The 26,718-nt window shown below is 36.1% G+C and overlaps 2 protein-coding genes across 2 annotated transcripts; both read right to left on the minus strand.

The window, feature by feature from the left end:
- Positions 1–456: 456 nt before the first annotated feature.
- On the minus strand, positions 457–939 carry LOC112092633 (major allergen Pru av 1-like). The gene has a single exon (XM_024169215.1). The coding sequence runs from the start codon at positions 937–939 to the stop codon at positions 457–459; it is 483 nt and encodes a 160-aa protein (XP_024024983.1).
- Positions 940–18,826: 17,887 nt separating this feature from the next.
- On the minus strand, positions 18,827–19,309 carry LOC112092635 (major allergen Pru av 1-like). The gene has a single exon (XM_024169217.1). It carries the CDS (start codon positions 19,307–19,309, stop codon positions 18,827–18,829), a length of 483 nt encoding a protein of 160 aa, XP_024024985.1.
- Between the last annotated feature and the right edge of the window lie 7,409 nt (positions 19,310–26,718).

Genomic DNA, 26,718 nt, shown 5'->3' on the forward strand with positions numbered 1-26,718 from the left:
AAAACTGATCTACGTACAGATTTTTCTGAGGTATCATCAAATAGGGTTTGCCTTTTATTTATCAAAATTGAAAACAAAAGCAACATTTACGGTTCAAGCCAACATAACATATAACCCCTTATTTAGTAGCGAATTGCACACCGAAAAGAAGGAGAAAAATGAAAAAGAAAAAGCAACATACGACAAAGCCGCTAATTCATAGCGTTTGAATCAAATGATATGAGGCAGACTGAGATAAGACTTGGGTTTGAGAGGACGGGGTTCAATCTGTTATAAAAAAAAAAAAAAACACGTAAAACTGAACTAGATATGTTGTCGTAAAACAACATACGACAAAGCCGCCAATTCATATCATTTGACTCAAATGATATGAGGCAGAGTGAGATAAGGCCTGGGTTTGAGAGGACGGGGTTCATCAATCCGTTATATAAAACAAATAAAACGTAAAATTGAACTTTAGTTGTAGGCATTAGGGTTGGCCAAGAGGTAGCCTTCGATGAGCTTGAACAAACCGGCGGCCTTTTCTTTGCCTTCCTCAACTTCCTCTTCCTTGATCTCATAGTCCCCCTTGGTGTAGTACTTGCTGATGCTCTTCACAATGGATCCGCCGTTTGCGGACGCCACCAACTTGGTCTCATAAGAGACCTTCTCAACGACATCACCCAAAGCATCACCTTCAATAATGGAGTAACTATACGTGAAGTTTTCAGCATCAATCTCACCAACTTGGTGCTTCACATACTTGAATTGGCTGCCTTCACCAAAGGTAATCTTCTTGATGGTTCCGGGTCCTCCGTTTCCCTCCAAAACCTCGGCGGACTTGACCGCTTGGGGTGCAATCTTGGGAACGAGATTGTCGACATCGAGAGCTAAGGCCTTGAAAAGTCTTGCCGGCGGGATAGTTGAGGTGGTCTCAATCTCAAAAGTGAAAACACCCATTGTGTTTGTATGGCCACAAGAATATGGAATTGATTGAGTTTTCAAGGGTTTTTTTTTTTGGATGGTGGATATGTGATTAATTTCTAGTGTTGGTATTTATAGGCTCGAGAGTAGTGTTGGAATTTCCTTTATAATAACAAGCATGATGAGATCAATATTTTTGTTTAGAAACAATATAAAATTCCAAAGAAAAATCCAAAATCTAGAATCATATATTACATCCCAAATGATTCCAACAGAAGCGCATACCAACCTGCAGAAAAAGGCACCGAAAGAAAATTAGAGGAAAAAACTAACACCACGGAACAAAATTGGGCATCATTAGAGATTATAGCCTTATGCCCTTCAATTTAACATGAATAAAAAGTATGATGCTTCATTTTCCGTATATATACAACATGGAAAACGATGTTCTTGTTTTTAGACTATACGTCTCATGATACTCAGGGGGAAAAAAAAAAAAATACTACGACTCATGGAAAACGATGTTCTTGGTTTTAAACCATACTTTGTTGGTATGTGTTGTCTTTTGAATCTACTGTCCCTTATGGAATTTCCAGAACTCAAATTTCAATTAATGACGAATTCTTCTTTTCTTTTTTTGGGCTGAAAACATGAACATTTTTTAATTTCATTTCTAGCACGGCATGCTCTAGAGAGTACTGAAAATTAACAAGCCATCTTTTTCTTCCTTTTTTTTAAATGATCTTTTTCTTCCTTTCCAGAAACACTACAAATTAACACGCATTATATGCGTATAACAATATAACTGAAAGGTCTGTTTTGGTCACTGGTGTCACGGAAAGTGTTACAACATTTTACTGTAACACTGTTATAACAGAAACTTTGAAATTAAGCCAGCAAATAAAAAATGCAAGAAACTAAATGCAGAAACAATAAAGAACACCAGAAAATGGTATCGCAGTTCGGTGTGCACACCTACTCTGTGGGGCCACGCCCAGACAGTGATCAATCCACTAAGTTCAAAAGATTACAAAGGACCGAAAACGGTCTTACACACTCAATGACTCCCTCCTTGACAATGTTGCCGTTGCCTAGAATCTCCTTAGAAGACTTGATCAGCGAGCACCACTCGTCTTAACGGTTTCCTCCCGAAACCAAAGAAATCTTCTCCCGAAGAAGCACTTCAAAAGTGTTCTCCCAATCCGTTGCAACACATCAAGCGACTCTTATCATTACCATCTCATTCTCACATACACAATCTCACGTTTTCTCAGCTCACTATCACACAACCATACATTCAGTGCATGCTCTGTGCATATTTTTTTTTCTCTCGTACAAGACTCAATCAAAAGACCATATCCAACCTCCAAATCTCTCAGCAATTAATTCTCCCAGTCAACTCATCACTTTTTGCAATACAAATCAATTCCTTTGCTGTGCCACCAAAACTATCCTTAAGATACACCCAAATTGTTGTGCCAGCCAAGCTTACCACCAAATTACAACCAATCTACTCAAAATAGTTTTTTCAAATAGTTTGCCAAAAATAAGCCAATAACTAAATACACTAACAATCTCACGCTTTGGCTATTTTTGGCAAAACTACCAAAATAAACTGATTACACAAATAAATCTGACTAAGGTAAGAGGTTAGATTAAATAAATGTTCTCCCCTTTTTCGACAAAAAGTAGCCAAAGAAAAACATGATAGGAAAAATAGTAAATAAGATACACTACTGTGAGGTACCAACATGTCCATCAGCACCCGAGGAAGACTGAAGATCTCTAAGAAGAGCAGTGATCTCCTTCTTCTTGCATCCTACCCGCTTCATTTCCCGAAGAAGATGAGACTCATATGCTGACAAATTGAGTAATTCCTTGGACAAAAATTGAACAGTTTTTGCATTCAGAACCGCTACTGTGGACTGTGAAGAGCTTGTTGTAACACCACCAGAGACACTTGGAGCAGTACTAGGTTCAACATTATCATCTTCATCAGAACTCTGCTCCCCCTAAACATCATCGACATGTTTTCCCGAATGTAGTTTCTTCGATATTCGAATTATCCTCGACGCCTTCTCAAACACCTCATCCGACTTCTTGACATCATGTTGCTTCGTTAGTATCCCATAAATGAGAGAAGGGATAGGAAGAACTGGATAAGTGATTGTGGCTTCAGCATTGCTGATGATTTGATCAAACACTAACTGTCCAAGATCAAAAGAAGTAGCCGTACCAATCAGAAAGAGAAGCTTTGCCAAAGGTTTCTTTACTCCTGTTGCATGCATACTTGGCATCCAATTTTTCAGAGCAATCTTATGAAGAGCGGAGTATTTCAAGTTTAACTCTGTTGCAAGAAAAGACTTTGCAGGAGGCCATTTTCTTCGCACATTTGCAGTTATTTCAGCAATAATAACATTAAAATCAACCTCTCGGTTCACAATCGGGCGATTACTTTCAAAGAAGTCATTGATCACATCAGGAGAAAAATCAAACAAACGACCTCTGACATATACTTTGTGATACATTTCAGATGCAGGGTTATTCATCTCTTCCACCAAGTTGGCATAGAACTCATAAACCACATTTTTCACAAAAGGCTGCACCCTAGTCACCGTTCCAAGTAGATGCTGTGCTTTAAGTAAATCAAACACGCCTAACTCCCTAAATTCGTCTTCATGCAATAGCCGTTCAGATAAAAATTTTCTCTACACAACTGAATCCCATACTTTCTTATTTAACTCTGAGTAAAAAGTAGAGAATGTACCAGGTGTTTGGGTCTTGTTCGTGTTTTCTTGTGAAGGACTTGAGCCTTTTTGAGCAGAATCTAAACACTTTGCTACAGACCGTGTGACTCTGCTTGGCATTGGTGAACCTTTATCCTTCCTCTTCTTTGTTGATTGCTGTGAAGACTTCTCCTTTGACACTGGTTCCACGGGTTCCAGTACAACTTCTTCCTCATCATTTGAAGAAAGTGCACATGGATGTAGAGATTATTCACTTAAAGACCGAGACCGCTTCTTCGAGGATGGCTCAGGATTCTGTTTTTCAACACATGGTGAAAACTGAGGCTTCAATCCTTATGGGAATTCATGAGAGCGAGAACTCCAAGATGGAAAACCCGGTCTTGCTGCAAATTTCTTCAAATCCAGAGGAGAATCTCTCTGCGGCATTTCATCAAGCACTTGATCCACAACATCCTTAGAAGAATTTGTTGGTGACCGATTCTCACCCAAACTCGGCACTTCAGGAGATGGAGACAGAGGAGCAATAGGAGCAATACTTTCTTGTTCTGAAGACCCGTGTGGAGTAGAGTAAATCTCATCTCCTTCATTGCAAATTGGTGCCTTTGAGTAAGGAACAATTGCCGAAGGAGGAAGACATGTAAGTGGGACAGGTTCGTTGTCAGCAGAGGCATGAGCATCTCGACGAGGGGCAGAAAACTTCACCTTCTTCGACGGCGCGGAAGACTTCTTGGGGGGAAATCGATTGAAGACTCGATTGCTTCGGGTCCTCACCATTTTGGAGAGATTTCTGAGAAACAAAGAGGGCAAGGCTACTGAAGGAAAAATGTAATTTAGGGCTGAGATTTTCAAATGAAGGAACCGGCTGTTTTAAAACACAGCTCCCAACCAAAACGCATTGTCATTTTTTCTAAATAATTACATCACACAAATGCCCAAAGCTGTCCGTAAAGCCTCAAACCGAACAGCATTAAGAGGCTTTGTAAAGATATCTGCAAGTTGCTTCTCTATAGTTACATACTCTAATAAGACAGTCTTGTTCTCCACCAATTCTCGGATAAAATGATGTCGTATATCGATGTGCTTCATTCGAGAATGTTGAACAGGATTCTTTGAAATATTTATAGCACTAGTATTATCACAAAAGACTGTCAAAACATCTTGTGAAATACCATAGTCTTCCAACATCTGCTTCATCCACAACAATTGAGTGTAACAACTTCCTGCCGTTATATATTCAGCCTCTGCGGTTGATAAAGAGATCGAATTCTGTTTCTTACTGAACCAGGAAACCAGATTATTCCCTAAGTAGAAACATGCTCCTGAGGTGCTCTTCCTGTCATCTGCATTACCTGCCCAGTCCGCATCACTGAAACCTGCAAGACTAGAATTTGTATCACTTGAGAACCAAATTCCATGATCCACCGTCCCACTAACATAACGAACAATTCTCTTCACTGCAGCCAAATGTGATTCTTTGGGGTTTGCCTGATATCTAGCACACACGCCAACACTAAAGCTTATATCAGGCCTACTTGCAGTTAAATACAAGAGGCTTCCAATCATGCTTCGATAAAGAGTTGAATCGACAGAGACTCCATTTTCATCTTTAATCAACTTCTCATTGGTGCCCATTGGTGTTCTCATGTGCCTAGCATTTACTAGCCCAAATTTATGAACTAAATTTCTTGCATACTTACTTTGTGAGATAAAGATTCCATTTTTCATCTGTTTCACCTGCAGACCAAGAAAGTAAGTCAGTTCTCCTACCATGCTCATCTCAAACTCATTCTTCATTTGTTCAACAAACTCCTCCACTTTTGCTTGTGATGTTGATCCAAACACAATGTCATCCACATAAATCTGAGCTATGATGATCCCATTTCCAAATTTCTTGACAAACAAAGTCTTGTCTACTCCCCCTCTCTTGTAGCCTTTCTTGTTCAAGAATTCAGTCAGTCGTTCATACCATGCTCTTGGTGCTTGTTTAAGCCCATATAGCGCCTTTTTCAGTTTGTAAACATGGTCAGACTGCTGTGGATCTTCAAAACCTTTGGGTTGTTAAACAAAAACCTCTTCATCCAGAAAACCATTCAAAAATGCACTCTTAACATCCATCTAGAACATTTTTATACCCATAAGACAAGCAAATGATAACAGGAGACGAATTGATTCAAGTCTTGCTACCGCCGGTGCAAATGTCTCCTCAAAATCCACTCCTTTTACTTGTGTATACCCCTGAGCTACAAGTTTGGCTTTGTTTCTTGTAACATTTCCATGCTCATCTGTCTTGTTCTTGAAAATCCACTTAGTGCCAATAACATTGGAGTTACTTGGTCGTGGAACTAAGTCCCACACATCATTTCTCTCGAACCGTCCCAATTCTTCCTGCATGGCATTAATCCGGAGCTCATCTTCTAAGGCTTCTTTCACATTCTTCCGTTCCATTTTGGATGTATAGCACACATATCTCACAATGTCACTGTAGTTCAATCTAGGCTTGTCTCTAGTACGTATTCCTTCATCAATGTTGCCAATAATCCCTTCAACTGGATGATTCTTTTTGATTCTAGAGGATGGTTCTCTAGTGGTAGGATCTGCAGCATCAAATACTTCTGTCTCGGCTTTTGGTGAATATGTCTCAAATGGTGTTGCAACATCGTCTGTGACACTTTCTTCAACAGGTTGTTTTTCAGCTTGTTGATCTTTAGTTCCAATATCTTCGAGAACCTCATCATCAGTGGTCATTCTGACTGCCTCCTTAAGGTCATCCACCACTACATTCGCAGATTCTATAATCTTCTGTGTTCTCTTGTTGTAGACTCGATAGGCTCTGCTACATGTAGAGTAACCAAGAAACACTCCCTCATCACTTTTGGCATCAAGCTTTCTGCGCTGATCTCGGTCATTGAGTATATAGCACACACTCCCAAAAATGTGAAAATAGTTGAGATTTGGCTTTCTACCCTTCCAGATTTCATAGGGAGTAAGCTTTGTATGTGGTCTAAGATACACCCTGTTGATTGTATAGCATGCAGTATTCATCGCTTCTGTCCATAATCTAAAAGACAGCCTCTTGGAGTTCAACATCACCCTTGCCATCTCTTGAATGGTCCTATTTTTCCTTTCTACCACACCGTTCTGTTGAGGTGTTTTCGGAGCAGAAAATTCATGAGCTATACCATGCTTATTGCAGAAATCAGCAAAAACTGAGTTTTCAAATTCCTTTCCATGGTCACTTCTGATTCTCACAATCTTCCCAATGTTGCAATCTCTTTCCCAGGTCGTCCCAATGTTGCAATTTCTTTCCCTTTTCAACCTTGTGCACAAGTTTTTAAATACTTCGAACGTATCCGATTTTTCTCTTATGAAGTCCACCCACGTGTACCGAGAGTAATCATCTACACACACAAACACATATTTCTTTCTAGCAATGCTCTCCACCTGCATTGGCCCCATAAGATCCATGTGGAGCAATTCAAGAACCTGTGTTGTAGAAATCCATTGCAACTCCTTGTGTGACACTTTCTTCTGTTTGCCGATTTGACATGGACCAAAAATTCCAGTAGACTCTGGTTTCAGCTTGGGAACTCCTCTTACAGCTCCAATGTTAACAATCTTCTTTAGATTTCTGTAATTCAAATGGCCAAGTTTTTCATGCCATAGTTCAGTTTCCTCCACAATTATTTTGAAACACGCTACAGGAGATGTCAACATGTAACAGTTATCTGAAGATCTTGAACCCTCCATAACACACTTCTCAGACTTGTCAAATACTAGACATTTGTTCTTAGAGAACTTCACATGTAGATCTTGGTCGCACAGTTGACTGATGCTAATCAAGTTTGCTTTTAATCCTTCAACAAGCAAAACATTCTTTAGTCTTGGAAACCCATCTACATCCAGCACTCCTTTTCTAAGAACTCTTCCTTTGACACCATCTCCAAACGTAACATGTCCTTCAGTGCAGGTTTGAACATTTTTTAAAAACTTGCTTTCTCCTGTCATATGCTTGGAGCAACCGCTATCGAAATACCATGAATCGACCGAACTTGCTTTCAAGGAAGTGTAAGCCACATGACATAATAAATCAGTTTTTCTCATCCACACATGACGAGTAGTCCTGTTTCTCGCAAATGTTTTCCCTGTGAGACTTGATGAGACATGAGCCATTCCCTTTTTAAGATCATTATGATATTTATAGCACCATGGTCTAATGTGTCCCGGAACGTTGCAGTAGTGACAAATGGGAATAAACCTCCTACGTCGCTATTGAAAATCTGAAACACGTTTCCCAATCACAGGTTGTGGTTCCTGTGTGACTTGCTCCTTCACAAAGACAGTTTTGGACGTAGAGCCTTTTCCAGAGAATCCAAGTCCATAATGATCACCATTAGCTTTTCCCATGGTTAGGATATGATCCAATTTCGAAGTTCCCGAGTTCATCATTTTCAACGTCTTCTGTGCATGTTCCAATTCAGCTTTCATCTCAGCCTACTTCTTCTCTTTTTCACCAATCAACATTTTAAGATCATCCATGTTTCTTTTCATACCTTCATTTTCTCTAAGAAGGTCATTCACACGATCCTCCAAAGCCTTGTTCAGTTTGCATACTTTAACCCATTTTTCAAACATGGTTTTGTATGCTTCCTGTATAGCATCTTTTGTGAGTTCTTCACCGTCACTGCTGTAATCTGATTCTAAGTCAGACTCATATTTTTCTTTACTGGCTGATTCTGTCGCAACAGTTGTTGTAACACTATCTGCAGCAACACTTGTGACACTATCAGCTGAGGCATTTTCATCAGTAAAAACATTAAAAGCAACATAGTTGCTCACATGATCATCTTCTTCTTGACTCCCCTCTGATTCCTCGTCACTCCAAGTTGTATTGAAGGACTTCTTTTTCTTCTTAAGAGTGTTGGCGCACTCTGCTTGAATGTGCCCGAATCCATCACACTCTCGACATTGGATACCCTTGTTCTTCATTTTCAGGTCGACGTTATTTGCTGCAGATTTGTTCCTTTGAGGATTGCTGGTGTTGGGGTAATTTGTGTTTTGATTGTTGATATTTCCAAAACTTGGATTCCGGTTCTTCTTGTTGAATTTTTTCATTACTCTGTTGAAGTTTTTTGTCAGTAAGGCAAGAGTCTCTGCCAAGTCTTCATGATCATCCGAATATTCTTCATGATGAGACTTTTGTACCTCTACTTGCAAAGCTATCTCTTTCTCTTTTTTGTCTTCATTCAAGTTCATCTCAAATGTGCGTAGAGAACCCATTAACTCATCAAGTTTCATGGTTCGAATATCCTTGGCTTCCTCGATTGCAGCCACCTTGTAAGCAAACCTCCGTGGAAGAGACCTCAAAGCCTTCCTCATAAGCTTCTCCTTTGATAACTTCTCACCAAGAGCAAATGCCTCATTGGCTTTATCACACAATTTTGAGTTAAACACAAAAATTGTTTCATGTTCTTGCATCCGGAGATTCTCAAACCTTGTAGTAAGGATTTGGAGTTTTGAGAGCCTCACGGCAGCCGTGCCTTCATGAGCCGTTTGCAGTATCTCCCAAGCATCCTTGGCTGTTTCACACGTTGAAATAAGCTTGAATTGACTCGCATCTATCCCGTTGAAAATGGCATTTAGCACTCTAGAATTGTTGTTTGCCAACCTGTCCTCTTCAGTTGACCAACTAATTTCGGGCTTCAAATTTTCCTTCCCCTCAGAGTCCTTTGTTACTGGATGATCCCAGCCAGTCAAGACAGCCTGCCAAGCCTTTTCATCGATAGCTTTGAAGAACGCCTTCATACGTACTTTCCAATAGGAGTAGTTTGAACCATCTAGAAGAGGAGGACGTGAAACTGAGCCACCTTCATTCATGAAATCCATACCTGCTGTAACAGACCAAATCCCAAAATCTCACCAAACAAACGGTTAGTGAACTGCTCTGATACCAATTGAAAGGTCTGTTTTGGTCATTGGTGTCACAGAAAGTGTTACAACACTTTACTGTAACACTGTTATAATAGAAACTTTGAAATTAAGCCAGCAAATAAAAAATACAGAAACAATAAAGAACACCAGAAAATGGTATCGCAGTTCGGTACGCACACCTACTCTGCAGGACCACGCCCAGACAGTGATCAATCCACTAAGTTCAAAAGATTACAAAGGACCGAAACGGTCTTACACACTTAACGACTCCCTCCTTGACAATGTTGCCGTTGCCTAGAATCTCCTTAGAAGACTTGATCAGCGAGCACCACTCATCTTAACGGTTTTCTCCCGAAACCAAAGAAATCTTCTCCCGAAGAAGCACTTCAAAAGTGTTCTCCCAATCCGTCGCAACACATTAAGCGACTCTTATTATTACCATCTCATTCTCACATACACAATCTCACGTTTTCTCAGCTCACTATCACACAACCATACATTCAGTGCATGCTCTGTGCATATTTTTTTTCTCTCGTACAAGACTCAATCAAAAGACCATATCCAACCTCCAAATCTCTCAGCAATTAATTCTCCCAGTCAACTCTTCACTTTTTGCAATACAAATCAATTCCTTTGCCGTGCCACCAAAACTTTCCTTAAGATACACCCAAATTGTTGTGCCAGCCAAGCTTACCACCAAATTACAACCAATCTACTCAAAATAGTTTTTTCAAATAGTTTGCCAAAAATAAGCCAATAACTAAATACACTAACAATAACAATTACAAATTAACAAGCTTACAATTACGAATAACCATTTTAATTATCGAAAACCAATATAATAATCATTGATGAATATTGCGAAGCAAGTAAATAAAAAAATAAATACACATTATTTTAGATATATTGGCTGATTAGTATATATTTTTCTAATACTTTTGCGGGAAGTTGATTATTTTAACTTTTCCGCACATATATAATTGTATTTCAATATGATTAGTATAAAATTGTCGAGCAGTCATTTAAGCTATTGCTAGAATATATATTCATGCCTCCCACGGAATGAACATTAGAGTACTCTTTAAAATGAGAATACCGATTGACCATTATTCGTGAGAAAATTATAAGATTAGAGCAATTGTAAATCTTTTCCCTTGTCTTTTTTATTTTTGTGGCCGGCAGATGTAGTTGAATAAGATAAATCAATTCAGAAAACTGCATATATTCGCCAAGAAAAGACAAAGAACTTTCTCGTTACAAAACAAGTTAAAGAATCTTAATTAGAAGACTAATGTTGATAATTTGTGGAAGTGTCTAATTTCTGGGACCAAGTCTCGGAACAAATTTGGTGTTTCAGTGGAGGAGCTCTGCGAGAGAGTAGAAGAATTGAAAAGGTTGCATTGTTTAGTAGTCTTTAAAACGTGAATACAAGTCGTAAATCTTTTCCCATAAATCAACTTAATGTAGACATCGTCTAAAACCGTCTGGTTTAGTGGCACTAGAGATTTAGGTGGCATGAAGTGGAATAGGACTTTGAGAGAGGTTGCGGTCGAACGTGATTTCTTTAAAAAAAAAAAAAAGAATTTATATATTTTATAAAATAATGCTCGTATTATTTCTAGAGAAAAGTATGCTCACATACACCTACATTAACGTGAAAAATTAGAAACCCAGTTCAGACAACCATGTCCAATACCAAAATCTTTGAATTCTAGGACGATATATTTTATAATTGAAGTAGGATTTGTCGACCATTAATTATTCAGAGAATATTTTTCACCAATATAGATTTTTTTTAAAGGCACCGCGTTCTCTATTGTTGATTTCTTAATATGAAAGTACTTTCCTTTCCTAGTACATTAAAACAAGTACTTTCGTAATTACCTTTCAATTAAGAAATAGTATGTTATGCAAAGCCTCGAATTGTTTTGCGCCAACAAAAAAGTTTGAGGGGACGAGGTTCCGTCCCACATTGTATAAATGACTAAAGGCAACTTTAGTTGTAGGCATTAGGGTTGGCCAAAAGGTAGTCATCGATGAGCTTAAAAAGACCGGAGGCCATTTTTTCGCCTTCCTTAAATTGCTATTCCATGATCTTGTAGTCACCGATCTTGGTGTAGTACTTGATGATGATCCTCACAATGGATCCACGACCTGCGGACGCCGCCAACTTGATCTCGAAAGAGGTCTTCTCAACATCACCTCAAACACGATCACCTTCAATATTGGAGCTCCTATCAAGTTTTCAGCATCAATCTCACCAACTTGCTTCACATACTTGATTTGGCTACCTTCACCAAAGGTAATCTTCTCGGTGGTCCCGGGTCCTCAGTTTCTCTCCAAGACCTCGACGGACTTAATGGCTTGGGGTGCAATTTTTGGAACGAGACCGTCAGCAACTGTGGCCTTAAAGTCTCGCCGGCGGGATATGAGGTGGTCTCAGTCTAAAAGTGAGAACAACCATTGCGCGCGTTTGTATGGCAAGAAGGATATTTTGTTTTTGAAGGGATTTTTGGACAGTGGATTTTTGATTTCTCGTGGTGTCATTTATAGGCTCGAGAGTAGAACGTGGTTGCATGTTTCTTTACTTGTGGAATTTTATTTATAATAAGCATGATGAGATCACAATTTATTAGAAATTAATATGAACTGCCAAGGAAAAATCCCAAATTTAGAAATGTATCAACATGAAACTAGCAGAAAGCATAAAAAAGATATAAGCATATAACTACTAATATAATAACCATGTTAGACGAATATTGTAAAGCAAGCAATAAATAAATACACATTATTTTAGATATATCGGCCGATTTAGATTTTTCTAATAAATTTAAGTTTAGGGGAAGTTGATTATTTTTGTAACTCTTCTGTGCATTGTATTTCAATATGACTAGTACAAAATTGTTGCCTAGTTATTTAATAGTTGGCCTACAAAATTTTAAGGTAGAATATGTTCATGCCTAATACCGATTGATCAATTATTTGTGAGCAAATTATAATATTAGAGCAGCCGTAAATCTTTTTTGTCTTTTTTATTTTTTGTGGTCGGAAGATGTAGTTGAATAAGATGAATCAACAAAAAAGTTTGGATTTCTTATAGGCAACATAAAATTAAAGAATCTTATAAGACTAATTTGATAATAATTCTTTCTTTGTTGAGGATGTTATCAACATCGATGCCCCTAGAATTATAAGTTATAGGATTAATTTCAAAAATTCCCCCCGAACTATGACCCCATTTAACACTTTGTCTCTCAAATTTTAAAAAATAATATCCGTTCTCCCCGAACTTTATCCAGTTAACAAGTTTTCCCTTCTGTTACAATAAGTGACGGAATTGCCAAATGTCACTTATTTAGTGAGAATTGAAAGTAAAATTACGCTTATATCCTCATAATCAGAAAAAGGCCCAACAAAATACATTTGTAATCCCTTATATTTGAGCTCATCAGTGATCCCTAGCCATCAAACGTCAGAGCACAGGTGACTGTGCCACCACCGGAGACCCTTTCCCTGTGCGAGCGCCGTCGCGACAGCCAAGCTTGTGACGACCCTAACTTTTGATCATCATCCTAAGTTCATACTTAACCTCTACTACTTACTAGTTATAACCTCTTACAAATTCAAGCCAATTTTTTTCATTCTTACCATGTACGTCTAAATGCTGTAGCATTTAGCTGGCCTTCTGTTTTCAACTATTCGTAAAATGCTATAGCATTCTAACAGCATTCTGTACATTAGTCATTCTTAAAATGCTGTAGCATTCTTACAACATTCTGTTATATTAGTCGTACCTAAAATGCTGTAGCATTCTGACAGCATTCTGTTACATTAGTCATCAAAATACATAAAGCACTATTTTTTTTTACACATAATGTTCAGCAGCGTTTCCAAAACACATGATACATCCACAACCCACTTGCCCATACTCCACTGCTGCATCCTCTCTGCATGCCCAGCAATAAGTTTCAGGGAGCCGGTGCCTTACCCGAGCTTCCTACATCACGAACAAACTTAATGAGCTTTCGCTCAACAAGTATCAATAGGTCATAATAGATGCAATAATTATTCATACCCATATATGCATTCATGTCATATATCATAATACATTATGTGCTACAAAAGCGTGTATGGCTTATGTTCTTCTTCTTTCATTACATTCTTTATTTTGTTTTCTCATTTTAGTCGTTCACATCGTATTTTCACGTTCTGAACAACTTTCATTTTCTGTTTCTCATTCTTTTCATTCTTCTTTACAGATACCGTACCTTTATATGGATTGGTTTCTGTTTTTCATTTTGATGTCTTTTACTTGTTATGGGCCCTGTCCTATTGTACCATAGTCCGCATAACCAGTAAGGAGTGGGGTAGCTAACCAATCCAACTCAGTCACGGTTTCATATCTTTCATAGTCTCATAATAACCTTTCCTTCGAAGGCTAGTACAAACAAGATGTTTAGTCTCTTACCGTTTATCAATTTTCTCATTGAAATGGTAACTCTAGTTAAATCTTAAGAATTTGTGCATTATTGAGCATTTTATCATGATATTAACTTTTCGTTGAAGTTTAACCTTTCATTTCTCTTAGTTTGATCTCGACTTAAAATCAATACATACTTTTTTGCAGAATAAAGTTCTATGATTATATAAGTCTTGTAGATACATACCTAACATAGTATCTAACATTGACATTGTATCTAACATTCAAAATTCTACTAGATGCACAATTTTTTTGTGCAACATAGAAAAGTAAGCTTGTTCGTGATATAGCCATAGAAAAACTATTGTACTTACCGAAGCTTTGCTAACAACGTGTCCTTTGTCTCCCTTTATGCTTTCTGACTTCAACCGTTAATCGGCCCTATTGCATAAATTTTTCGATCGTTAGATTTACAATCTAAGATCAATAATTACATTGAAATTTACTTCGGAAAGGTCTACAATCCTTATGATTGGTATTCAACCTCAATCCATTTCCTATCTCAAGGATTTGCACTAAAATCGTGCAAGTTACTCAGTCATGGGCCTAATTCTCAGTTTCGGTCCAAAACTGTGAATTCTCATTGTGTTCGGTTTTCTAACCATCACCGATTATCGAAACATCTTTCTTTGACCACACTTTAATCCCATATTCCTCTTGAAATTCAGTTTTAGTTCAAATTACTCAAACTAAATTTCGGCAGAGTTTCGTCATGTTTTTCTCATTTCCTGAGTTTTCAATAACTCATTCTAATTTCGATTTTGGTACCTGGAGTCAAGATTCATATTCTTGAACACAAATTCCAACATAAAATTGAACAAAACACATTTTCTCCATTTCTAGGGTTTTCGGATTTCCTAGTGTAAATTCAAATATTTTTGTTCAATCGTTTTTATAATTACATGTTGAACTCCTATCCTAGTCCCTGACAAAACCTCGGTTCCATTTTTCAGTTTTACGGATTTTTTCCGAGATGAGTTACTGTTCATCAAAAAGAAAAAGCGAGCAGTTTCTCATGAAAAATCCGAATCTTACCTTGAGAAGTTGAAATTCTCCGCTAGAATGCCTCAGGTTGCGTTTCTACTGGACTAAACAGAAAAAATTCTGATGAAATCGGTTGATTCTTGGATTTCTCTTTGTTTTCTCTCTTTTCTCTCCTTTTTTCTATTCTCTCGGCCACACTTAGGCAAAGAAACACTTTGGTTTCTAATGGTCTTCCGTGGGCCTCTTTTTAGACATAATGAATATTATAATATTATTTTTAATAATCTCTAATATTACTTTCTAGATTAAAATAATTACTTTAATTTTCATAATTAAATTTTACAAATTCTACTTAAGTTTAACACTTAATTTAAGTGGTTCTATGTTCCCCACATTTTTCTTGTCGAGACTAAACTTTCCGTTTCTCAAAACTAGTTTCTTTCCGGTACTGATTGTTCCACAACCAATACAGGTTCTATACTGCTTTTCTGGACTGTCGAGCACCCTGGGTCAAACTTCTCATGTCCAACCCAATTCTCTTGGGTGTCTCCTTAGTCAATTTCTTTTTTTGAAATTTTCATTTTTTTGATTCAGAATTGCCCAAAATACGTACCCTTGCGGTACTCATTTTTTAGCAGTTTCCCGTTTTAACTGACTCAGAAAAATCCTATTTCAGGAACTTTTGCTATTTTCCTTACTTTCAATATTTCTACTCTTTTTCTAACTGGTCATTTGGTCATAAATCAAATATTTCAGTTTTTCATAGCTAAAATATACCCGTTAAAATTTTTAACTTTTAACTTATATTTCACTATTCATAACTGACATTCACGAATTTTTTTTGTAAAAATATTCGTATTATAACTTTACATTTTTCGGAAAATTTTACCCAGTACATAAAGTTTATACATAACATTTTATTGATTACATCAAAATTCTACTACTTACTATTCCGGAAAGGATTTCGGTCAAATACCGGATTGTCCGGATTAGACCTAAATTTTTCCCGGTCATTACAAAGCTCCTCCACAGTTGGTTTTCATTTTTGTTTGTAAATTTTCATTGAAGTTGGAATTTTTTGCTCTTTGAGGAGATGAATTGTGATCGTTTTTGTTCTGATACAATCTTTCATTCCCCTTTTGCCTCTAATTCTATGATGGGATGGGATGGGATGGGATGGAATAGGTTATTGTACAAAAATCAAAATGGATTGCTTTGGAATGGAAATCTTAGCTCATTGGGTGGAAAATAATGGCATTAATTTGGGTTATACTGTTGTTATAATTTGCTCGCAGAATGTGAAGATGAGATTGTGGAAGGAGTAGATAAAAAGGTTATGTTTGAAACCCGAATTTTAGGGGGAAAAAGGAAAAAAAAGGGGGAATGTCTTTTCTGTGTTCGGAACCAAGATGAGGGGTTGAAAATTTTTTTTTTAAGAAAAAAGGAGAGAAATCTTATAACTTGCCTGGATCTAGGATTTTATTCCCCTTTTGTTGTAAATTATATGGGTTTTCTTTCTTTAATGCTTGGAAGGGTTGTTGCTGGTTAATTTACGATAATACCCTCCTCAAATGGGTCATGTGCTTGACACGTAGTGAATTCCGTCACTCATTATAATAGAAGGAGAAAACTTGTTAACGGAACAAAGTTCAGGGAGAACGGATGTTACTTTTTAAAATTCAGGAGGCAAAGTGTTAAAAGGGTCATAGTTCATGGAGAATTTTTGAAATTAATCCTAAGTTATATTGTGGATGCTAAAGATGATATTAACGATGAATGCTTTCTTATATGATGCTATTAGTTTAGATGATAAATATTCTTATTCGTGGAATAAAAACAAGATATATAATAACCTAATGGTGCAAATTTGATAAATTAGAAAACTGCTAATGCTGGTAATCCTGGTGTGAAGGAAAAATATAGTGACTATATCATCATTCAATTTAACTATATCAATTGGGAGCTCAGTCTCATGGGTCATTTTATTCAACTTTTTTTTTTAATAATTGTTTTCTTGCCTCAATTAGGGGTGAGCGCAGTGTAGTTGGGGAGGTTATTTATGCAAATTTCTACCAAACTATAAGTGCGGTTGGATGAGTTTTGTTAATTAACCTCGACCGAAAAAATTAACTAAAATAACCATACCAAATGCGGTTTGGACCTTGAATCTTGGTAAATTTGGATCAACCAAATAATCTGGTTCACTTATTGAGAATACTAACCAACATATAGTAACAAAGTTAAAACTGACGAATTTGACGGTTAGAAAGAAAGCAAGTAACAACCAATTAGCATTTTGCAGCCAAAAAAAAAAAAAAAAACCAAAAACAGCAACCAATTAGATTTGACAATTTGTACTTCTCAGAACAATAGTTAATAAATATAATAGGGAAAATTTCATTTTAAAAAATACAGGGTACCAAACTCATATTTTGATATTATACAAGGTACTAAAATGAAAATTTTCCTATATAATATGTCCAGGGTTTTTGACTTTTTTCTTTCTGCGAACATATTATACGGTAAAGTATAAAACCAGGAGCTAAAAATAGCCACCAAAAATTATTCTTGACATAGACCCGAGTTTTTTATTGACAAACAATCTGATGAGTGTCTCCTCAACTTGCCTTTGATGCGGTTCTGCCCAACAATCTACAACCAATACATGCAATGAGAAAACAAAAAGTATGAACAAAAAAGAAAAAGAGAAAAATATTAAGAGTATGTATTTTAAAAATCGTTTCTTATTTGCTGTCATTTTCTCAGATGATGTCGTCTTTTTAGTTCATTGCTGTTTTTTTTGGTACTTCGTGTCCCTTTTCAGGTTAATGTTGTGCATAGTCCTTTTATCATTTTTTTATAGTCCATATCATATGCAAATTATTGTCGTTTCTAATTCCATGTTGTTTGCAGATTTGATGTCGTTTTTCAAGGTTATTGTTGTTTGTATTATCGTTGTCGTTTCTCTACTCACGATGTTTGCATCGTTGTTGCCTTGCCGTTTTGCTACAGTGTTGATGTTGTGTTTTAGGATACTGTCCATTGCAATGATATCATTAATTTTGTGCTCTATACTGTTTCTCAGGTTCATGTCGTTATCAATATTGTTGTTCTTGATGTTACTGTCGTTTGTACCTTGTTGTCGTTTTCCCAGTTCCCATCATAAAAGGATTATATGAACACACAGATATATATTATTGGAAACTTGAAACGAGGGATTTTAACTCTAGCGTTAGAGAAGAATGTGAATATTACACTAGACAGTCTTTCAACCAAAAGTATTTTTTTGATGTAAATTAATTCCTATATTGATCCCTTTCTAAAGTCAGAAAACTGATCTACGTACAGATTTTTCTGAGGTATCATCAAATAGGGTTTGCCTTTTATTTATCAAAATTGAAAACAAAAGCAACATTTACGGTTCAAGCCAACATAACATATAACCCCTTATTTAGTAGCGAATTGCACACCGAAAAGAAGGAGAAAAATGAAAAAGAAAAAGCAACATACGACAAAGCCGCTAATTCATAGCGTTTGAATCAAATGATATGAGGCAGACTGAGATAAGACTTGGGTTTGAGAGGACGGGGTTCAATCTGTTATAAAAAAAAAAAAAACACGTAAAACTGAACTAGATATGTTGTCGTAAAACAACATACGACAAAGCCGCCAATTCATATCATTTGACTCAAATGATATGAGGCAGAGTGAGATAAGGCCTGGGTTTGAGAGGACGGGGTTCATCAATCCGTTATATAAAACAAATAAAACGTAAAATTGAACTTTAGTTGTAGGCATTAGGGTTGGCCAAGAGGTAGCCTTCGATGAGCTTGAACAAACCGGCGGCCTTTTCTTTGCCTTCCTCAACTTCCTCTTCCTTGATCTCATAGTCCCCCTTGGTGTAGTACTTGCTGATGCTCTTCACAATGGATCCGCCGTTTGCGGACGCCACCAACTTGGTCTCATAAGAGACCTTCTCAACGACATCACCCAAAGCATCACCTTCAATAATGGAGTAACTATACGTGAAGTTTTCAGCATCAATCTCACCAACTTGGTGCTTCACATACTTGAATTGGCTGCCTTCACCAAAGGTAATCTTCTTGATGGTTCCGGGTCCTCCGTTTCCCTCCAAAACCTCGGCGGACTTGACCGCTTGGGGTGCAATCTTGGGAACGAGATTGTCGACATCGAGAGCTAAGGCCTTGAAAAGTCTTGCCGGCGGGATAGTTGAGGTGGTCTCAATCTCAAAAGTGAAAACACCCATTGTGTTTGTATGGCCACAAGTTTGTATGGCCACAAAAATATGGATTTGATTGATTTTTCAGGGTTTGTTTTTTTTTTTTTTTTTTTGGATGGTGGATATGTGATTAATTTCTAGTGTTGGTATTTATAGGCTCGAGAGTAGTGTTGGAATTTCCTTTATAATAACAAGCATGATGAGATCAATATTTTTGTTTAGAAATAATATAAAATTCCAAAGAAAAATCCAAAATGTAGAATCATATATTACATCCCAAATGATTCCAACAGAAGCGCATACCAACCTGCAGCAGAAAAGCACCGAAAGAAAATTGGAATAAAAAAGTACCACCACGGAACAAAATTGGGCATCATTAGAGATTATAGCCTTATGCCTTTCAATTTAACATGAATAAGAAGTATGATGCTTCATTTTCCGTATATATACAATATGGAAAACGATGTTCTTGTTTTTAGACTATACGTCTCATGATTCTTAGGGAAAAAAAAAAAAATACTACGACTCATGGAAAACGATGTTCTTGGTTTTAAACCATACTTTGTTGGTATGTGTTGTCTTTTGAATCTACTGTCCCTTATGGAATTTCCAGAACTCAAATTTCAATTAATGACGAATTCTTCTTGTTTTTTTTTGGGCTGAAAACATGAACATATTTTAATTTCATTTCTAGCACGGCATGCTCTAGTGAGTACTGCAAATTAACAAGCCATCTTTTTCTTCCTTTTTTTTTTAAATGATCTTTTTCTTCCTTTCCACAAACACTACAAATTAACATGCATTATATGCGCATAACAATATAACAATTACAAATTAAGAAGCTTACAACTACGAATAACCATTTTAATTATCGAAAACCAATATAATAATCATGGATGAATATTACAAAGCAAGTAAATAAAAAAATAAATACACATTATTTTAGGTATATTGACTGCTTAGTATAGATTTTTCTAATAATTTTACGGGAAGTTGATTATTTTAACTTTTCCGCACATAATTGTATTTCAATATGATTGGTATAAAATTGTCGAGCAGTCATTTAAGCTATTGCTAGAATATAAAAAAAAAGGAAGAAAAAGATGTTCTTGTTTTTAGATACGTCTCATGAGTCTTAGGAAAAAAAATGAATACGACTCATGGAAAACGATGTCCATGGTTTTAAGCCATACTTTGTTGGTATGTTGTCTTTTGAATCTACTGTCCCTTATGGAATTTCCAGAACTCAAATTTCAATTAATGACGAATTCTTCTTCCTATTTTTTATTTTTTTGGGCTGAAAACATGAACATCTGTAAATTTCATTTCTAGCACGGCATGCTCTAGAGAGTACTGAAAATTAACAAGCCATCTTTTTCTTCCTTTTTTTTAAATGATATTTTTCTTCCTTTCCACAAACACTACAAAGTAAGATGCATTATATGCGTACAACAATATAACAATTACAAATTAACTAGCTTACTACGAATAACCATTTTAATTATCGAAAACCAATATAATAATCATTGATGAATATTGCGAAGCAAGTAAATAAATAAATAAATACACATTATTTTAGATATATTGGCTGATTAGTATAGATTTTTCTAATAATTTTACGGGAAGTTGATTATTTTAACTCTTCCGCACATAATTGTATTTCAATATGATTGTTATTAAATTGTCGAGCAGTTATTTAAGCTATAGCTAGAATATATTCATGCCTCCCACGGAATGAACATTAGAGTACTCTTTAAAATGAGAATACCGATTGACCATTACTCGTGAGAAAATTATAAAATTAGAGCAATTGTAAACCTTTTCCCTCGTCTTTTTTATTATTGTGGCCGGCAGATGTAGTTGAATAAGATAAATCATTTCAGAAAACTGCATATATTCGCCAAGAAAAGTCAGACAACTTTCTCGTTACAAAACAAGTTAAAGAATCTTAATTAGAAGACTAATGTTGATAATAATTCTTCAACTTGTCTCATGTTGAGTATGTTATTAACAATCGTGCCACTAGAATTACAAGTTACGTGGATGCTAAAATATGATATTAACGATGAAATCTCTGATGATACCATTGGCTTAGATATTAATTATTCTTACTGATCATTGAATAAAAACAAGGTGTGGATCAACGACCTATTATTGGTGCGAATTTTGCTAAAGAAAATTGGTGATGATGATCATGAATTCGAGTATCAATATGGAGGTGATTAGTCTTATGGGTCCTTTGAATATACGGTGACAATTTATCAGCCAAATGCTCTACAAAAGGCATATGAATCTACAAGACAATCATGAGCTGATATAGAAGACGATGAAGATACAGATGTTTATGAAATTTGAAGCCTCGAAGTGGACAGTGCACAGATAATCTATATGATGAACAATTGGATGATTGCTTATACAACAGGTACGTAATGTGGCTTATTGATTTTTGCATTGATACTGTTTTCTTGTTTTTTTTTTTTTTTTGGTGTCGTTTCTCCTTTTTTGTCGTTCACTTTTTAGTGTCCTTTTTCAACTATTGCTGTTGTCATTTTTAGTTTTCCATTTTTTTTCATTTGCTCTATTTCACTGATTAGTGTCTTCTCAATACTTGTTTTCATTTTATTATCTTTGTTTCCCATTTTCGTATTTCTATTTTTTTAGTCGTCGTTTCCATTGGGCTCCCGCCCAAAGAGCTAAATTCCAACTCCTCAAAACGACAAACATACCCAAACGGATCACATTTCTCTAATCCTTGTTATGCATAATTCCACAAGCAAAAATAATGCTTGTAGTTGTATCATTTTTCTTATCCATAATTCTCAGGGAAAAATGAAAAATCGGAAACCCAATTCAGACAACCATATCCAATACCAAAATCTTGGAATCATAGGACGAAATATTTTACAACTGAATTAGGATTTGTCGACCATGTTTCGCTTTAATTACTATTCAGAGAATCAGATGAACGAAAAGTGCATATTGTCTTCATCAACATAGAGGTTTTTAAAGGCACCTTCCATATTGTTGATTTCTTAATCTTAAAGTACTTTCCTAATACATTAGAAAAAGGTATTTTCGTAATTAACTTTCAATTAATTAAGAAATTATATCTTATGCAAAACCTCGAATTGTTTCACGCCAACAAACAAGGTTTTATCCAGAACGTGCCTTATTAGGGGTAGAGGAGAAGTAACATGTGTCAAAGTTGCGGAGCATGTCAGGTATGCAATAAACAACTGGGAATAAGATTTTATTAAAAAAAAAAACACATTTTTTGAGCCAAAAAAAAAAAACACAATTTTCAAATATTCTAGTCAGGTAAAACGGAAAGAGAGAAGTATTAATGGCAAATATTGTTGATTTCTAATTGGCTGGCATTTCTAGAAGTCAAAATTCAAAACTTGAAATTATCACTAAAGAATAATGAAACACTTGAAAATCTTGAGGTATACCATTCCCAACCCCAGTCAACACTTCACAATAAAATAAAAAACAAGGAAAAAAGAGCTTTTACGGCCAGGAATCCCATTTGTGAAATGAACTGTTTCTCAGGGGATTTATATAAATTAAAATTAAGAGGATTTATGATATTTCATCTGTATATGAAATAAGATTAACTCCATAAAAAAAGAAATGAGATAACCAGTAATCAAACTGGTACATATTAAGCTTAGATAGTAATTTATGCATTGAAAATTATGTGGCATGTATGTGATCAGAAACGAAAGGAAAATTATGTGGCATTTATATTTCATCTGTAGATGCTATTTCTTATAACCGTCAAGTGTGGTAGGAGGGAGCTAAGAGTCTTCCCTTGAGTCTTCCATTCATGCCGTCATGGATGGGGCTACCTATGAGGTATGGCTTGAAAGCGGTTTTCTTGTTACAGAAGTAAAGAAAAAAAGAAATAAAATTGAAAGAATAAATAAAAATAGTTCCTAAAGACTCGGTCAAACAATGACCACATGACTATTTTATTCAACAATCCCTCTCTTAAACTGAATGTTTGGAAACTTTCAATTTAATGGGTTCTTAAGCGTGCAAACACCAAGCAGCTTCCTTAACTTCTGAAATCCAGCCAACTTGAGAGGCTTGGTAAAAATGTCAGCAAGTTGATCTTCACTTCTGCAGTAGATGAGATCAATAACTCCTTCCTTTGTCAGGTCTCTTAGGAAATGAAACTTCACATCTATATGCTCGCTTCTTGTAACACCCCGAAAAATTAAATGAGATTAATTAAGGTAATTAATTGATTATTGATTAATAAATATTTCTGACGTGTAACTTTAAATAATTCTAAGGTATTTAAATTCTTCTAGTAATTATATTTTTATCCAGAAGTGTGTATGGGCCCATTTCTGGACTGTTATTTTAAATGTTTGACACCTGTCCACTTTTCTTTTCTTTTCCTTTTTCTTTTTCTTTCTTTTCCTTCCTTTCCTTTCCTTCCCGAGCACCCTCTCTCTCTCTCTTCACTCTCGTTCTCTCACTCACTTTCTCCCTCTCTCTCTCTCTCCCATTTTTGTCTCAAACCAACCGGATTTCGAACCAAAGAAGGATTTCAAGAAGTTTTCAACGCCAAGAGAAGGATTCGAGGTAAGATTTCTGAAAAACTTCTCTTGGAACTCGGATTTTTCAGATTTAAAAACTTATTTTTGGTTCAAAATAGATTTTGATGGATTTTGAGTAAAACCATGGTAGAAATTGGAGATCTTGGGTTCTTTAGACTTGATTCACTACCTAGAACTCAGATCTAGTGGTTTCCCTTCGAGATATCTTGATTTGGACTTAGATTTGTAGGTTTTTAGGCTGATTCCGTGGGTTTTTCTCGCCCTGCTGTTCTTCACAGGTCGACCTGTGCGGTCGACCGGACTGCATTGAGTCCACCGATCGACCTATGCGGTCGATCGAATTGCACACCACCGGTCGACCAGTGGTGTTGTTCTGCGATGTCACCGGTCGACCGGTGTACACGGGGTTTGACCCTGTTTTGCCTGAAAATGCTGTTTTGACCTCAATTTTTGAGGAGAACCCAAATTAGCTTCATTTGGGGACCTAGAATGAATGGATTAGCTTCTTTAATCCATGGTTTGAGATTGAAAACCCTTGGAATGATGATTTGAAACATGAAATGGTTTGTGAAACTGGTAATTAAATTATGGCACACTAATAGGAAATCAAAGAACATAATTGAGATTGAACTGCTTTAGGAATAAGAATTAATTCCTAAAGTGTTGTCTTGTATCAGTGCTAGCTGAGGACTCGGATTGAGAGGCTTTGAGGAAGCGAAAGCCGAAATAGAGTAACGCTAGCCAGGTTTGATATTTACGAGGTAGGATTTCTTACCCTTTCCTTTGTGAGCCTGTTTTCAAAGGGATTTTGGCCTTGCAAATGTTTTAAAGAAAGGGCATGTTTGCGATTATGGGGAGTATAATGAACTGTTTCATAAATTTTAATGAATGATTTCTTAAGATAAGAGATCTTGCAAATTGGTAAATAGGCTGATGGCCTAGATAGGATGTGGAGAGTGCATCCTTGGGGGCAGGACTCGAAACCCGGTCCGGGGTGATATGGCTTGTGCATTTGGTTGTGTAAGTAATTTATTATAGTATAAATTACTTGTTGATGCCTATAATACGGAGATTTTCTGTAACGGCCGGAAAAATTTCAGGTGTAATCCAGACAGTCCGGTATTTGACCATAATTTCTTTCGGAATAGAAAGTTGTAGAATTTTCAGCTTGATCAAGGAAATGTTATGTAGAAACTTTATCTACGGGGTAAAATCTCCTGAAAAGTGTAAAGTTATAACACAAATATTTTTACAAAGAAAATTCGTAAATATCAGTTAAGAATAGTGAAATTATTAGTACCGGAAAGAGACTCGTTTTGAGAAATAGAAAGTTAGGTCTCGACAAGAAAAATTTGAGGAGTATGGCGCCCACTCATTTGCTAGCACGTATCTTTTATATGGCAAAGAATAAAAGCAGGTTGAACCGAGTTATAGTATATATATAAGATTATTTCTAAGTACGTTTAAAAAAAAAAGAAAGTGAAATGATTATTACGTAAGGGTGACATGGGCTTCACATGCAGACATAACACTTGCCGTTGTTACATATGTTGGTGACTCACGTTGGTGACTCATGTTGGCTACATACTTCACATGTAAGGAATGAGCCTATGTAGTTTAATGCCATTACTCACGTTGGTTACATACTTCACATGTAAGGCAAAGCAGAGCAAGGTTTGTAAAGAAAAAACGTGAGAGAGGGAAGTAAAAAGAAAATAGATTAGAAAGAGACGGAGAAAGAGAAATCAAGGAAATCAAGCATTATCACTGAAATTTCTTTCGTTCAGTTTGACAGAAACGTAACCTAAGGCGTTCTAGAGAAAAACCTCAACTTCTGGAGGTAAGATTTTAATTTTTTCATGAGAATTCTATGATTTCTTGATTTGGATGAAAAGTAAACCATCTCAGAAAAGTTCCGTTAAAGTAAAAATCAAAACTGAGGTTTTGTAGAACATCGTAATAAGAGTCTAACAGTGTAAGTATTAAAACGATTGAACGAAGTTTTGGTGGATTCTCATTGAAAATTCGTGAGCCTAGATTAAGAAAGAACATGTGTTTTTGTTCAATTTTATGTTAGAATCTGTGTTCAGGAATGCGAATCCTGACTCCAGGTACCAAAATTGGAATTAAAACGAGTTATTGAAAACTCGGGAAACGAGAAAACAAGGCGAAACTTTGTTGAAATTTAGTTTGAGTAATTTAAACTAAAACTAGATTTCAAGAGGAATATGGGATTAAAGTGTGAAAAGAAAGATGTTTCGATAATCGGTGATGGTTAGAAACCGAACACAACGAGAATTCACAGTTTTGGACCGAAACAGAAAATTAGGCCCATGACTGAGTAATTTGCACGGTTTTAGTGCAAATCCTTGAGATAGGAAATAGTTTGAGATTGGATACCAAACATAAGGATTGTAGACCTTTCCACGTAAATTTCAATGTAATTATTGATCTTAGATTTTGAATCTAAAGATAGAAAAATTTATGCAATAGGGCCGATTAACGGTTGAAGTCGGACAGCAGCAGGGGAGACAAAGGATGCATTGTTAGCGAAACTTCTGTAAGTACAATAGTTTTTCTTTGGCTATTTCACGAACAAGCTTACTTTTCTATGTTGCACAAACATTGAATATATGTTAGAATTTTGAATGTAAGATACAATGTTATGCATGTATCTACAAGACTTAAGTAGCCGCATAACTTTATTCTGTGAAAAGTATGTATCGATGTTAAGTCGAGGTCAAATAAGGGGAAAAGTTAAGTGTTAACGAAAAGTTAATCTCATGATAAATTGCTCAAAAATGAACAAATTCATAAGATTTAACCAAAGTTACCATTTCAATGAGAAAATTGATAAACGGTAAG

The sequence above is a fragment of the Morus notabilis genome, unplaced genomic scaffold (genome assembly GCF_000414095.1).
Source record: "Morus notabilis unplaced genomic scaffold, ASM41409v2 Scaffold757, whole genome shotgun sequence".
Taxonomy (NCBI): domain Eukaryota; kingdom Viridiplantae; phylum Streptophyta; class Magnoliopsida; order Rosales; family Moraceae; genus Morus; species Morus notabilis.